The following is a 16610-nucleotide window of genomic DNA, read 5'->3' on the forward strand; positions in this document are numbered from 1 at the left end:
TGTATGGCAAAAGCAGAAAGTCATCTTAACAAAAAGCATCTCCCAGGGCCACCACCAGGGCTGGGAGACACAACCCTGTGTCTGGAGGTGCTGCAGTGGGGATAAGTGCCCTGCAGTGGGGACAGCCTGCCCAGGGTAGATGGAGAACAAACCTGCAGGAAATGGGTCACTCTCCAAGCAGCGCCGATAATTACCTCAGCTGTATTAATCACCATTCCACGCCAGTGTTTCGTTAAGGAATGTGCATGCATAAACCTCTTCATTTTCCTCACATCCTCACTCTCCCATGAGTTCAGGAAGTAAAAACAGTAATTTAAATCAGAACTGAGCAGTGTATCCCACACTAATGTTGTGCTTATCCCGTCTGATTTGGCGCTTTTCTCTCCCCTGCACAGCTGGCTCTGGTTACCACCCCACGTCACCGTCTGCACCGGGTAGCCATGGGCAGAGCACTGGCTCACTGCATCCCAGCCTAATGCTGTGAAGCTGCTCCCAATGTCCCGTGGCTCTTTTTTGGCTATAACTGATTTTCAGGTTCGTGTTGTTTTTGCAGTAACTGAAGCAAAAGGCAGCAGGGATGTGTTTCTCGCGCTCCATCCCATCCTGTGCATCACTGTGGCCTCACTGTTGGCCACGGGATGGGGTTTGGGGATGCTGCGTGCTGGGGCTGTGGCAGCTGTATCACCTCTGCGGGGCCTGCCAGGGGGTGGCACTGTGGAGGCTGATGCCAGCTGGGAAAACTGAGAGGTACAGGATGGGCACAGTGCTTTGATGGGAGCAAAGAGCTCCCCTGGCTGCTGCCAGGCAAGTTTTCCAGCCCTAGAGCCTGCTCTGGGTTCGGAGGGGAGCAGCCTCCACACCTGAACTGCAGCCCAACAGCATGACCACGGCACAGCCCCACACCGCTGGAAGGAGGTGACCCCACCAGCCCTGTGTGCCAGGAGAACGCCCGCTGGGAAGGAACACACCCAGGAGAGCTGGGGATGCGGTGCAGGGTGAGGGCTGTGCAGCTGTGGCTGAGTTCTGCCACGGACAGCCTCGGCCCCAGCATGTCTGAGGGTTATTGTGTCTGCGCTCCCCTGTGCACACACTGTCGAGATGCATTAACTTCCTTAAATGTACCAGTAAAACAACTGCTTATGATGCACTATAATGAACTTGTACGGTAGCCAACAAATTGTGCATCGTATCAAACCCATTCTGCCTTATAGACTCTCTGGCTATTTTGTAATAACTGCAATTTGCTTCTGCTGAAGCAAGATAACCAGGGTTGAGAAGTCAGGCTTTGCAGAAACCTAAATATTTGATTTGGGGGGAGAGTGGGTGGGAGAAGGAAGAAAGGGGCCCCTGGGAGCTATTCATGGGGTCAAAATAACATGAGACCTGCTCTTCTCCTTGCGTTTCCACCATCAAGGAAATGAAATACTGTGAGAAGACCAGCACTTGCATGATTTTGGGCCCAGAAATGGCTCCCCGAGGCATTCGAAAGCCCGTGAAAAACAAACACAAATACAAATAGATGCTAATACTGGAAACGTAAATACTAAAACCTGCCCCGTGTCCCCGGAGGAAACGGCTCACAGAGTTCTGCCTGGGCCTATAAAAAAAAGGAGAAAAAACCACAGACAGGAAAAGAAGATGAAGGAGCAGCAGCAGCAACATCTGCTGAAGCCATGAGGAGAGTCACTGCAGGGCAGCTGGCAGCACTGTGCCTGCAAAGGGGGAACTGCTGCTGTTACCCCACAGCCCACTGTGAGTGTGATGCCGGGCAGCAGCAGCAGCAGCATCAACCCCTTGTGATCTTGTCCCTGAACTGGCAGCTGAGCCATGCTGCCTCCCCAGAGCCCAGAGATGATGTGGGGATGAGGAGGAGGAGGAGCAGCCCGGGATGCTCAGGGTGTGGGGGCACGATGACTCCCCGTCGCTTCCAGAAAGCTCTAGGAACTGTCAACGGATTAGAAAGGGAGAAAGTCCTGCCAAGCCTAAATGTGAAACCATCTTGTATGGCGCATTAATTCAATGCCTGAAGAAAATCTATATAGCCCTCTTTTGCCCGGAACACTCATAAATTATGCTGCCTTTCTGATTTGTGCTCTCGCCGCAGCGGTCCACTCGAAGCCGTGGTATCTCCTTTATGCCTACTCAAAAATCTCCTCTCCAGTGCATTATTTCTTCTAATGGTTTTCCCTTTCTCCTCAGCCCCCTCCCCTACACCAGGCGGTCACGCACCGTTTCAGACCCTCCCGGAACCCCCCGTGCCACCAGAGCCACCCTTCCCCTCTCATCCCCAGTGCTGTGCGAGCCCTGGCCGGGATGAGCGATCCAACGACAGCAGCCTGATGTGTCGGGGCAGCGGGGAAGCGGCAGCAACTCTGAATACAAGAATTATTCTTCATCATCTCAAACTGTCACAACACATTACCCTCAAAGCTGCGGCTCGCTGAAGGAGTGACCCTGCGCTGAATGGGAGAGCGCTCGGGGAAAGAACTAATTGTAGCCTCTTTTCACACGTCAGTCACTTTTCACAGCACCAAGCCTTTCAAGCTCAACTAATGTCAAGTTCCCTTTTCCTTTCTCTGGGCTGAGTATTTCTGATTTTTAAGGATGGGGTTTTTAAAGGATCGAGGTCTCTGCTGAGGGAGGGAGGGGAGGGGAGGAAGCGTCAGAGTGAGCACGTATTGGAAAGTCCATCGGATGCATCAAGACTCGTTAGGAATTATACAATTAACAAGTAGGAATGCAGGAAGCGGGGTAATGGCCGGCAGGGCTCGCATCTCCTTGATTTGGGTGCTGTCATTCATCGCAATTATTTCTGGGAAGTTTTTGGGCTCCCCTATGAGCTAGGGCTGCTGGGCAGCAGCTTCCCCGGGCATGGGGTGGATGTGGGATGTGAGCTGGGCACAGGGTGGGCACAGGGTGCAAAGCAAAGTGGGCACTTCCCATGGGCTATGTTTGGGGAAGCAGCAGGCATGCTGTGCCTCTCCCCAGCCACATTTTGCAGCAGCAGCTACAAGGCCAAAGTGAGAGCCCTGCTTTACAATCTCAGGTAACTTCTTCCCTTCCTTCCCGGGCAGAGCACTCCCTGCAGACGTGCCCCAAGCCATGGCCTGCTCCTCGCTCCCTGATGAATGCTCAGGTTCCTCTCACCTCCTTCTCTGGAGCTGAAATTGTAAAATACTCTGCAGCAAGGACTAATTGTTACTTGTATATTTGCACAATGCCCAGCACAGAGGACTTGCAGAGCAGACTGGGGCTTCCGAATGTTACTTACTAATTGTAATGAATAATAATTATGTATCTTCTGCCATCTGGATTCTCATTCAAAAGGACCCTATACAGAGTGAACACTAAAAGGCAGTTTATATTAACACAGTGCAAGTCCTGAGGATCTCTTAAGCTGTTCGCAATTTACACAACACTCCCCAAAGAATGGGTTGCTTAAACATTTTCATTTTGCTGCTTGCCATGCACTATCATGCAGAGAAGGGAGCTCAGCATACGGCCCTGCTCAACCTGCAGCAGGACCAGCAGGGCTGGGTACGCTGACACACAATGAGCTTAAATATTGAAGTGCAAACACTGAGCACTCATTAGATCTCTTTTCACACTTAAAAAGGAGGATGATCACTGCCATGTCTCCAAGCTCACTCGACCTGCTCTCCCTGCATTCAGGTGGGGGCAGCTCAGGGACCATTCCCTGCAGTGCTCCATGTGGCCGCCGCAGATCTGCTCCAGAGAACTCATTTTTCCAAACAAATGTAGCTCTATGCCACTTGAACACTGAAAATCAACCCCCGTATTAAAAGCATTTCATCCTGCTGCATTTTTCACAATGTTGAGACACCACGGGAGCACCCACATTAAATTTGCAAAGTCAAGAAGACTTGCAACCCCTGCCTGTACAGCTCCTCTGAAGCTCCATGGCCTATGTAAAATATTAGGTGCTGTCAGACTACCTTATGGTAACTCTAATGCTGAGTCCACGTAGAGTTTGTTAACATGATGCACTTGGAGATGGAAGCTGGCATCTTGGAAAGCAGGTGCAGGATGCAGCAGGTAGAGCAGGGCTATGGAAGGCAGGGGATCACCAGGGGGACGAAGACTGAGACTTCTGCACATCAGAGCCCTTTGGAGACTGTGCATTTCATTTCAAGTGCCTTATTTCAACGCTAGGATGCCAAACATCCAACACGCACAGAACTGAGCTTACAGAAATGCTGGGTTTACTCCACACACGGAGAGATTGCTGAGATACCGACAAAAGATTTCAATGTGAGAACTTTCAAAGAATTTACAAAACTCTTTAAAAGGTCTATGAAAAATAATTATAATAAAAAAGCTTGGTTTTTTGCTTAGAACGAGAAACCCAAAAGCTCCACAGCTCTGGAATCCATGCAGCATGAGCCCCAAGGCTTCGGCATCCTGCCAGACCTGACGCCAAACGTTTTATGGAAGGTGAAAAGTGCACCAGATAAAGGACGAGCATTTAGAGAGACAATAATCTCCGTGAGAGGCACTTTCACAGCAGAGCTCTCAAAAAATAATCTCAAGATCCTTCGAGCTGTATATATTTTTGGGAAGAGAGTTAGGGTACTTTCCTACCTAAATGGCACTTGAGGAGGATGAGTCGCCCACTGCAGCCAGTACGTGAAGTTTCAAGAACTGGAAAGGTTACAGAGAACAGATTTCTGCGGCCAGTGCTCACGGTGTACGCCCACAGCTCCTCATGCAAGATTTCCAGTTGGGTTTTAAACATGGGGATGCTGACACTCATTTGTTGTGGTGCAAAGGCACTCACTCCTATCCCACTCTGTAAGCTGCAGCATGTTGCTGATGTCAGGCCCACCACATGACACACACTTCCCTGTGCAGGCCAGAGCACACATCTGTGAGCATATTTAGGCAGAACGATTGTGCACCTTCACTTATGCAAGCAGCACATCTGTGCGGGTCAGACCAAAAGCATTCACTGAGAGATCACTGCATTAAAATTCCTGGGTTTGGGCTCTCATTCCCAGGGTTACGGGTTGCTCAATAGTGACCCCTCTGTCAGCCTCTGCCTCCACAAAGGGAAGCAGGAAGGAAATGCAATCTGTGTGTTCACAACACCTAACAGCCCCGCAGCACACACCATGCCTGCAGTCCACGGCACCCGCAGCCTTTGGGAGTTCTGGAGGAGATAAACCTCTTCCCATGTCATGTCTAAGACCGATTTCTTCCCCTCTTGTAAGGTTGCTTTGATTACTGGATTTCCTTATAAGTTCACCATGAGGAAGATGAGGCGATGAGAGGACAGCAGTGCATGCCCCCCGTGTGCACCTCGCATGTGTCGGGAGAATTATGTGCTTCTGACAAAAACGCATTGCTGAGTTCATTTTAAAAGTATAATATTACAAAGCTAATCATTCTGGCATCACTTGTAGCACTTCTGACACGAGGTGGATCTCTGGACAGTGAGGGAAGCTGCTGAGCGGCTTTAGGCCCTCTTCCCAGCGCAGAGGGATGATGATGAGGAAGCTGGAATGGACTGGAATTTGGGTTTGATTCAAAGGAAAAAGCTGAATGTTCAGGGGGAGCAGATGCCCAGCTGGTCCAAATCAGAAATCTGTGCTAAAGTGCACACAGCCACACAAATGATGTCACCACGATGAGCCTCGTCTGCTCCTCCAAGCACTTCAGGGCTTTCCAACCCAGCAGCTCAGGTGGGAACCTATGGAGCAGAGGTCTCCCCCTTCCATCGCCTGCGAGCAGATCTCAGCACCACTGAGAAACTCCAAACATCTCAGCAATTCCAGTTCATTCAGTCTATTTAGCCAATTGTTTTAAAGATGATGTTGCTTTAAGCAAACTTGTTTTCTGAACAGACCCAATTCTACAGAGTGCTCAGAGCTTGCAGGTGCACTCTTAAAATCAAGTCCTGCATTGGGTATTAGCTGGAAAACCACAGCCCACCTGCTGGACTCCTTGCTCATAGGATTGCTTCGGGCTCTTGGTCACCCTGCATTATTATTTAGCTTCAAATCCTGATGTTAGACATAAATACTGAAGCTCGAGTCCGGATTTCGGTTTAAGGACCTGTCCTTGTGGAGTTCATCTGCCACTGCTGCCTCCAGATTATGCAGGAAGGCTGCTGGGTTAATTTGCCTTTTGATTATTGCCACCATGCCTCATTTCCACCTGGCAGCCCGGCCTCAGAGATGGAGCAGCCAGTGGGAAGAGCTGCTTGCTGAGGTATGTGCAGGAGGGAGATACCCTCCAGGGAAATGCTGTGCTCTGGGGTAGGAGAAAACCAGAAGAGTCTCAGAGGGAATCTCAAGCTGCACCTGGTTGGGAAACCAGCACTGCTTCCATCCTGCTCACCTGGGGCTGCTCCTGGCTGCCAACACTGCTGTGTACTTCCCAGAAAAATGTCCTTGGAAACGGTCAGAGAAGTGACACTGACCCTTTGTCTTTCACAACACCATTGGGTTTTGAAGTGAACACAGAGTTCATGTGTTGGGCAGATACTAAGAAAGTCCCCGACCAAGGAAATAACAAATAAATACAAAAAAACCCCCACAGAATACATTATCTTGGCTGCAAGGGTGATCTTGAAACATGAGCTAGAACATCTCACTAAAAAGGCAGCAGGCAGTGTAAGGTCTGATGGGGCTGTGCACGAAATGTTCACAAGAGGAGAGCAGGATGAAAACTGCTGCAGCCTGAGACGTGAGCTGAGGATGTGATTCCTCCTCACCGGATGCCTGGAAGATGTCACGGAGATTCTCTCAGAGCAACCCGTGTGGAGCCAATATGAACTCCCAGCAAAGTGCTTAAAAACCCATTATTTATAATAACTGTTAAATGATGAGACATTGTTTACCCAGATCGCAAGATAAATTCTCACTTACAGAATGCTTGCCTGACCGTCCTGAACGTCATCTGGTTTTTATTTAAATGCAAAATGTAATTAGGCTCCCAATAACACAGCAGAAGAATTCAATAAGATAGGGCTTTTCACTTACAGTTTAATATTAACATTTTCCCATAAATGTTAATGAATAAAAGTCTACCGTTTTATGTATTATCCATGGTGGGGAGACAGCTGGCTAGGAATGGAAGGAAAGATAATATTTTCATACTGTGAATTAGGATAGATACCTGCAGGAGAGCTAAGCATTCCAAGCACTGCCGTGGGCTGGCGCAGCACTGCCTGCTCCTGGGGCTGCCACCAAACCTGCCCCATGGGAGCAATGCAGATGTTGTCCCAGCAAAAATCCCCTTTTTTTCCTTTCTTTTCCTTGCTGCCTCTCCCTGCTCCTTGCATTCTGTCTGACCAGCACCAGACAAGCATCAGATAGCCAACAACAGAGCTGTTAAGCAAGGACACGGCCCCCAGCCCTGATACTCTGAGACTCCAACGCGGATAGCGAGGCTAGATTATCAGAGCAATCAGGTTACTATTTGTCTGATACTCCGTTAGGGAAACACAGGGGGTGATGAGAGGTGATGGCAGGAACACAGTATGATGATAGGAAATGATACAAACGGATGGAAGAAGGCCTCAGAGTCACCGAGGTGGCACTCCAGGAGCCTGCTGAGCGACTGCTGCCTCCTGGAGCCAAGCAGCAGATGTGGCGATGGATCTCTGCAGGCTGGGAGCTGCAGGGCTGAAGGGCTGGAACACGCTGGAACATTTTAATTGCTCCAGCTTTTGCTGGACTTTACCGACGGGAGTTTTGCTGTGTTAGTGTATATTTTGTTGTTTGGTGACTCATCCTTCATTGCATCTCTCTAACAAGAAGCGTTTATTGAAAAGCTTGACTACTTAACAATTTGTTGCAGAAATGGGTTTCTGTGCTCCAGTTTCCTCTCCTGTTTCCCCTGATGAGAGCTCTGCCATGACTTTAGCCATCTTGCTTCCCAAACCAAGGGAATAGGAGATGCCCTCCTGTGCACTGGTGTGACACTGAAGTCCTACATAGGCAGGACAAGGAGTGGGCAGATTGGCCACGTGCCATTTCGAATAACAAAAGGCTCAAACTTTCAAAGAGTTAACACCAGATGCATGGCAGATCTGCACTGCACAGCAAGCAGAAATGGGAGCAGAGCGTGCCCAACCATCCCCGAACCAGCAAAACACCCCCAGCCTCTGTCCCAGAGCTGCTCAAGGGCTGCTGGCTTTGGGAGGACAGAGAGGAACTGTCTCGTCCTCGTTCTGCCATCACGTCAGCAGCTGCAACAAGCTTTGGCTCACAAACAGCTGTGAAAATACCCGCTTCACACGGTGGGAGATGGGGGGTCTTTACTTACTAAGAAATACATGCTTGCCTTAAGTTGAATCCTACATAGAAATAAGACGTGAAGACTGTAAAACGAACAGCAGGGTAATTACAGAAATTAGAGATGGAAAAATCCCATGTGGCCGTCTCGCCTCCCGCACCCTGCTCAGTGCAGGTCTCCTCGACGTGGGGCATGCTTCAGAACTCCAGCTTTTAAAGGGAACATTTAACAAAAACTTAAGAAATGTTTCTAAATATTTAGAAATCCCCAAGTAAGAGAGTCCCAAGCCAAGCTGTACAAACAGAAAATCAATTAAAAAAAAAACAACAAACCATTAAAAATCCACAGCTTTTGCATGCACCAAACCACACCTCTCTGAACAATAAGCATCAAAGCATCACCTCACGGTCAGGACACTGCAAACAGTGCTGTTAGGATGTGCAGCTCTCTGAAGAATCAGCCCTAAATGAATACCTACCGTGCTTTCCTCTTGCTCCCACTGAAATCAAGAGCAAAGCCTCAGTGATGCAAAATGCTTAATGCTTTACAAGGTGCTCAGCAAAACACTCATATGTGAGCAAAACCAAGCTAGACAGAAAGAAGCTGCACATTTTTCTGTGAAGTGCTGGATTATTGCAGAAGGAAAACTAATTTGCTTAATCATTAGTAAGGAAAACCACAACCCAAACCAAACCAAACCCCAACATAATAACAAATCTCTATGGAGAAAGGGAATTGTTTCTCTGTTAACTACTTGAAGACAAAGCACTGGAAGAAAAATGTCCAGTTCCAATAATGTCATAACCCGATTACAGCCTGCACAGAAGAGCTAAAACACTTGCAGAACAATGAGTAAGAAATTAAGTTTTAAATTGAGTGCTGGCCCTATCTGGTGTCACTTCTTTATATTCCAGCAGAAAGGACACTGCTGAGCTCATTTCGCATACAGCAGCCCGAGATGCCTGGGTACAGATATCATTTAGTCATCTCGTGCTTGTTTCTCCCCATTACTTTCTCTGGGAGGAATGACAAATCTAGAAATGTGACTGCACTTTGTTTTATTATGGTATTGATTTTTCTGCAAAGGGAAAGTGCATTTATCCCTCAGGTCTGTGTGCTGGCAAGAAAGGGTTAACAAAATGTTTATCACAAAGCTGGCTTCAGAGTTGAAAGTAATGTGATCAGTAATGAATTTTGTGTTACATTAGGTTGTATAAATGGACAGACAAGCGCAGACAACAAGTGGCCAGGAGTCGGGGCTAATCTAATGATGTAAAAATAGAGACAGCACCAATTATACTTGGGGCCAGCTCAGAGCTCCTGCAGGGACTGCAAATGAATAGGTACAAATCAAATTACTGACTAATAGACGCACTACAAGAGAGGGCAGTCAATGCTAAATACATTAGGGCCTTGTGACCTCTCTGCTCTGAACAGCAGAATCCTAAATTTGACTTAAAAAAAAAAAAATCAAAGGAACTCTTGTTCATTTAAGGAGAGAAACAGAACAATGTTATTTGCAAAATGATTTGAAACACTTAGATATTTTTTGTTTTGTTCCCCTACGACCACGCTATGTGCGTAACCCTTGGAAACCTGACAGAGAGTTTGCTTTTATAGCAAGGAGAAATAGCCTTTGTGCAGAAGTTCAGACCTGAGAACAATACAGTCATGTTACATACCAAAACATTTCAAAGCCATGTGCCTCTTTGTGGTGATGTTTTTTACTGCTACTTCACCGGCTGTTTCTGTATCAAAAATAAAATATTTCTTAAAAAGTGTCTTGATTTAATAAGAAGAAAGATACAAGGAATCTCCCCAAACCACGAGCGAGAAGAAATAAGCACAGCCGACCAACTTGTTATCAAACAGCAGAAAATCAGAGTCATCTCTCAGAATCAGCGTGCCCCTCAGAAACACCAGCAGTTATTTTCCACAAGCAGCAATGAACCTGAATTCACACCAGACATCTGTGGAATCGACATTCCCTCCCCCTCCCACTAAAAGGACGTATGACCCGGAGGAAATCCCACTCTGAGCCCTGAGCTGGGTGCTGGGCCGCAGCGGGGGACTGAATTCACTCTCTGGCCCCGAGAGCCCCGCAGTGGGGCAGGGCAGGAGAAGCCCTTGGTGCCTTTGCTGCTGCACCTTGCACGTGGGAAACAAGCGACAAAAGCACATCGAGATGTGTGCAGTGCAAACGCTGCTCTTCTCATCTGGCACTTCAAAAATGGCGGCTCCTCAAGAGCCCTGAAGTTTCATTTTTTTCTTTTTTTTTAAAGAGTCTCATCCAAATAAACCTTTTGTAGGAAGAACATTGAGCTCTTAGACTTAATTGAGGGGGTAATTTAATCTCTGACCCTGGGATGAATATTCTGAAAGTTCAAAGGCTGCTTTTAGCATCAATGTTATTTGATATGCCACTGTGTTTGCTGCCTGAGCTGATTTTGCATTGAACCTATGCAGAAATCTCTTTGCAGAAATGCTTTTCAAAGGGAAAACCAATTGATCTGTGCTCTTGTATTCCCCATGTCTGAGTTAGGACCGACACCAACTGAAAGGAGAGAGGGGAAAAAAAACCTTAAAAAGATTAGAAGGAAGAGGAAAGAAAAGAGGAAGAAAGGAAGGAAGGAAAAGCACCAAGTGAAGCTTCTGCTTGCCAAGCTCGGAGATGCCAAGAGCTGCATGAGGCTTTGGGCCGTGGCAACCATCTGAGGGACAGCCACAGCTCGGCCTTGTGTGGCGGCCGGGAGCCAGAGCGGCCTGAACGCGGCTCCCAGTGCTCGGACAGGCATTCCCTACCAGCAACTCTAATTAGCTCCACTTACTTACACCCCATTAATCAGGTTAAAGAGTTTGCTTCAACATATGAGCCTCCTTCATTGCATTAGGAGTTTGTTGATGACATCTGGAAGGAATCCAGAAGGTTCCTACGCAGGGCCTGCGCAGGGCTCTGCTGTGCTCACACCTCGGCTGCCGCTGACGTGCCACTGCTGGTAGCTGACATTGTTTTCAGGGGTTTTGAAAGTGAAAATAAATAGGTTTTTTTTTTTTTTTCTTTTTTTTCCAAAGGAAACTATATAAAGGGCTTGAAAGACCTTGCTTTAGATGTTGTAGCGAGTCTTTGGCTCTTGTGGGTTTTATTCATCACAATGGTGCCACAGTTGCATCTTTCCCTGTTCAGAACCAGCAGCATGGGTTGTGAGATGCAAAACTCGAGTGATCCTGGCAGAAAAAGCAGAGGCTGACAGTTGCAGCAGCACAAGCATTGCACACAAAGTCTGCAGCATTGCCTGTCCTGACAGTAACCTGCACAGTGATGTTTACTTATTGTATACATGAAAATTCTCCATAGGAAACTTGGGTGTTGTATGAAGCCTCCTGAAGAAGAAATCTACCCTGCTGTCACTGTGCTGTATGCTTCATAGTAATAAGCCTGGAAAGATGTAGGGAATAGGTTTCGATTTGCTAAGCCAAGGGACAGCGGAGCACACCCAGTGGAGCACAGTGGAGTTAGGTTGACACCTAGCTTGAGAGAGCACCTCTCCTTAGGGCCACAGCCGCAGCTTCATGCTCCCTTCTGCTGCTCTGCAGCAGGGAGTTCAGATCCACTGCTTTTCTTTAAGGCCAGCCTACGCCTAATATGGATGTGGTCAAAGACTTCATGAATTCGGGTTCTTGGGATGTACACAGACCCTCCCAAGCTATACCTCTATGGGAAGAAACCACAACAGCAGCAAGGTGCAAGAGGAATCTGTCTTGTCAGGTTCAGCACATGCACAGAAACGGGGCTGCAGAACTTGTCCTCCACGGGTGTATTTCAGAACACATCCTCTCCACCAGACTGTAAAGCCCTGGCCCCATGTTACAGCTGATTTTCAGTACTATGCCGAGAGATGACCACAGTGCATTTGAAAGTGTAAGAAAGGTACTTGTTGAAGGACTACATAAGAGGATTTACTGATTATGGCATTTTTGGGCTCCTGGACTGGAGATTTCTGCGTGTCCAGTTTGAGAACTGTCCCTTGGAAGCAAAGTTTCATAAATCACAATACTAGCTTTGCTTTTGTTATTGAAAATGCAGTGCGGAGCTCCAGCACATACTCAGAAACTATACTGCAAATGTAAACATGCAGCTGCTTGAAAACAAAGCTTTGCAAGCAAGAGGTCACTGACCGCTAACATTTGGTGAGTAGATTTTCAATTTTTTTTTTTTCAGTTAGAGTTTGGCAGAAAGTGAAACAGCAAAAACATATTTTTGCATCTTTGCCAACTTATGCCTCCTTTGGAATTAAATGTGTATCTAGGCTGACAGCTTATGTACAGCAGACTCCACTTAAGATAGACATGGGTCGTCTGGATAATTGCATAACATGGAGCAAAGCTGGTTTCCCAATCAAGTCAACTAGCTGGATGGCTGGAGTTATCATTTAGGTCAGAAGGAAAGTAGACTTTTTGGGGGTCATTTTCCAGACCTGATTCTTCTCCCATCCACAGACCGACAGACCTTGGCAACTAGCCAGAGTCAGGGATGGGAAGGACCTGTCAGGCCATCTAATTCCCCTTCCTTGCAAAGGCTGGATTAGGACTCATGCTTTTTGTGTCCTCCAGCTTGATGTTTCCTATATAACCAACTTTTGGGTGATTTCTGCCACAGCCAGTAGCTTGGGGCGCTGAACCAGTGTGGTGTTGCTGATCCAGCTTTGCAATGCAATGGGGTAGGTAAGGAACAAAGATACCATTAATATCTGCTTCCCAAAGTGGTCTGGGTACTATGAGCATGCGCTTCCTCTGCACTACTGTCGCATATCAGCCCTGATTACTATATAAATCTACGTGTCAGCTATGTCCTAACAGTTAAGGCATTAAAAGAATCTATTTATCTCTTGCCACTAAGTGCATGTCAGGCTCAGCTGAGCACTTGATAAAGTCTCAGTGTCCATCCAATTGCCCATTTTTATTTTGTCCATACTGTGGACCTGAGCAGTATGCAAGCACGTACTTTCACATTCAGAGTTAGATATTTAACTATGTTTCAGTTCAAAAAAGACTTTGTAAATTCCACTAATGTGTTTAAGGACTAAAAAGAGTTAAAGGAGCACAAATAAGGGTTAAAGGCATGCATAACTCCAAGCTACAGTAAGTCATTTTAGGATAATTAGAGTGAGATCCATAAATTACATAATTTTGAGTCCAATGTAGAAATGTAATTACTGTCTTTGGAAGCAGTACCAACACAGAAATCAACTACCAACAAGCAAATTTATGGCATCCTCTCTGCTGAGCTCCTTGCTATCGTTTCATTGAGGTGAGTGGGTGGAAGGGAATCCAAAGGAGGAAGAGCTAGGCCAGAAAACAGAATGTTTTCCAAAGATAAATTCAATTCAGCCTGCGCTTGTTAACATGTAAGTGATTTGGGGGAAGTTAAAACTATCCTACTTGTTAGAAGCCAACAAAGACACCTCTTCTTTGCAGCAGGGGTAATGTACCCCCAAACTTATCTTTTCCCATTTATTAAGCAGCAGACAGATGCTAGCGCTTTAATGCGATCCCCAGTTTGACAAACGGCCGCTGGCAGCCTGCCGGGAGTGCAGTCACGCATGTTGCATGAGCAACAGACTCCCTGAGCAAGTGCAGCTTTCCAGGTATCAGCAGAGCAGGAGAGTACTTTTTATGGGCATCTGGTTAAGAAGAACAGTTCAAGAGCTGCTAGGGAATGGAAGTGGAAAGGGCATGGGAGTTCACAGCCTTATCTCCAGGTTTTCTCGGCTGCACTGAGTCACCACATGCCCATATCCTAAGAATAAGGTCCGTTAGTGACAGAGAGAATCCCACAACAGGCAGAAGAACACAGAGCATAACGTCAGTGTGAGCAGGGCATGGGATGGGGTGAGCTGGGTCAGTGCTCATGTTACTCACTACTGTGCAATGGTGATTACATTTGCTGCTTTGAGATGGCATCTATCCTACACTCATGATGAAGATTTATGTGTCTAGAGCAAAAGCAGGGGGAAATCTTAGCGGATTGATGGCATCTCTATAAACAGTCCCCTTCTGTCTTTACACCTGCAGTATTCTGAGCCTAATCTTAGAACAAAGAAGTTGGCACCCACTGGTGTCAGCTGGCTTGCACTGGTGAAAATGGAAGGAAAATACAGGAAGGAAAACACCCTGACAAAGTCCTTGTTTTATAGTGTAATATAAAGTTTCTGGGGCAGTCAGTAACCTCAACTTGTCACATCTAGACAGCTTCAGCTTCCAGAGAAATTATTCCCTTTACCTTTCCCCTAAGGTACCCAACCTGAGGGGAGCCAATCCATCTGAGGAAGTTCATTCTGCTCACAGTATGGGTCAATAAGTAATGAAATAAGTGCATTTCTCTATTTGCACAGCCTGGTTTTCCATCTTCACAGCCCTTTGGAAACAGGAGCCTCTTAAACTCCACACCTGCAACGTGAGGCACCCCTATTCCCACTGCAGTGATGGAGCAACCATGGGCATGTTCAGTGCCTTGTCCAGGGCAGCAAGCTACTGAGAACATGCACCAGATTTGTAACTGGGACCCATACTTAGTGTTCAGTTCAACCTTTCTGTTAATATTAAATCTTAAACCATCCCATGACTGTATCTTTTTCAGCAATAGCAACACAGAGGAAAGAGTTTGAAAGATGACAAGCTGGGGTAGAAAGGGTGCTCTGCACTATGTGGCAGCTTGCTTATTGCTATCTGCTCCTACATGCAGGGACTTAAACTGCTGATTTTCAATCTCCTCCAGTCGGTGGGAGGTGGTAGCAGTGTGCTGACCTGCTACGATTCTGTGAGCTGCAAAGTGAGGGACAAGCCCTGATGGGAAAGCCCTTGAGCCTCTTCCAGCTGGAGCAGCGCAGAGCTAAGAGTGCTCACAGCAGGGCAAGGAAGAGCAGCTCCTGCCCAACGCAGCCTTTCTGTGATGTCAGGGGGTTGGCATACCCCTACATTACTGCTTGAGTTCCTCCTTTCCTCCTTCCCAGGCAGTCTGCCAAAAGAGTGACGAGTGAGCTGGCAGCTGACGTTAGAAGCTACCATCGCTGTGAGCTGCTGGTCACAGCACAAACGGTGCACACATCAAAGATGGGCCTAGACCTTTTACTAGAGGGCATTTTTAACACAAGTCAAAATTAATGGAGACAATAAAACCACAATAACTGAGCTTTCACATTTCCGAACATCTCTTACCACTGGGCCTGTTCTGAGCAGCATAATCTCTGATGTGCCATTCCATTTACTTAAACAGATGATATAATTTATCAATATAATGGACACTGATGAAGATGGATTAATTTGGATTACGGAACCAGTTTCACAACGGCCCTATTCAGGACACAAAATTAGGATGTGTGCAATTATGACATTGTTTGGATCAGCGTGGGCAAGGGCAGCAATCTGCACAGAGCCTGGCGATGCTCCTGTGTTGGCTGGGGAGGGAGGAGCATCCTCATCACCGCAGTACGGCCAGGGAGCTTAAAGCCAGCGTTTTATTTCACGTCCCTTCAGGCCTCCGTGACTACGTTTATGTGACCTACCAGTGGTTTCTGACTTTTCTCACACCGAGACACCCATAAAGTCAGAGGTAGAGCGCAGAGAAAAAAGAGAAGCAAAGCTTAAAATAAAAATAAAAATCACCATTGGGTGAGATGTACGTGATCTCTGATCACACCTCTTCTTTGTACCTGTTCCTGATCCCACTATGTCCCTGCTGGGGGATTCGCACATCGCATCGGCCAGGCGCTCCCGGAGGCCCTCGTCAGTGTGCTCCATGGAAGACATGTGACGGAGACCGAAGTTCTCGGGCCAGCTCCCGCACACCTCCAGCAGGGTCACGCTCCGGTCAAAGGCACCTTCAACAAACAAATGGGAGATGTTCGGGAGACCCTGGGACCACAGCACTTCCATCTATAATATTTATGGCATTTGAAAGAAAGAAGGTCTCGCGTTTGGAGTTCCTGAAAAGCTAATTTTTGCATGTTAGTTAATATGTTGGTGTTAACAGCACCGGAGGAGCAAACAGGGACCCAAGTACTTGGAAGTTTTAAGCTAAATTGTTAAATCACAAACACAGACAGTTCTGGTCTCTTGCTAGTGAGAGCCAGGAGAAGTTCGCAACCAGCAAAATGACCCCACCAGCACTCCAACCAGTCACTGCAATCAGAATAATGACCCCAGTGCAAATGGCAAGAGAATCAGGAATTGTAAAAAAACCTGTAGAGGTTATTAAGTACATTACACACGTAGAAATCAGTCTGAAAGTTGATTTGTCTTTCACTGCTTTGCTGTCGAGCACTTTCCCCTGTGCTCTGCTGGCCACTAAC

The 16610-nt window shown here is 47.1% G+C and overlaps 1 protein-coding gene across 12 annotated transcripts in view; it reads right to left on the minus strand.

Moving 5' to 3' along the window:
- The window catches only part of BCAS3 (BCAS3 microtubule associated cell migration factor), a 301052-nt gene that overhangs the window by 1528 nt on the left and 282914 nt on the right, over nt 1–16610 (minus strand). For 4 of the 12 annotated variants that reach the window (XM_085241062.1, XM_085241061.1, XM_085241064.1 and 1 more), the window contains 2 exons: nt 15972–16139; nt 9945–10010 (listed from right to left, as the gene is read on the minus strand). The exons of 1 other annotated variant lie outside the window; for it this stretch is intronic. In XM_085241062.1, the coding sequence (XP_085097188.1) occupies nt 9945–10010; nt 15972–16139 (234 nt within the window). Of the gene's footprint in view, nt 1–152; nt 8472–9944; nt 10011–15924; nt 16140–16610 lie in introns of those variants that run through there. 7 more of the 12 variants (XM_085241068.1, XM_085241071.1, XM_085241065.1 and 4 more) reach the window with 5 other exon arrangements.

The sequence above is a fragment of the Meleagris gallopavo genome, chromosome 21, assembly GCF_905368555.1.
Source record: "Meleagris gallopavo chromosome 21, MGAL_WU_HG_1.1, whole genome shotgun sequence".
Taxonomy (NCBI): Eukaryota; Metazoa; Chordata; class Aves; order Galliformes; family Phasianidae; genus Meleagris; species Meleagris gallopavo.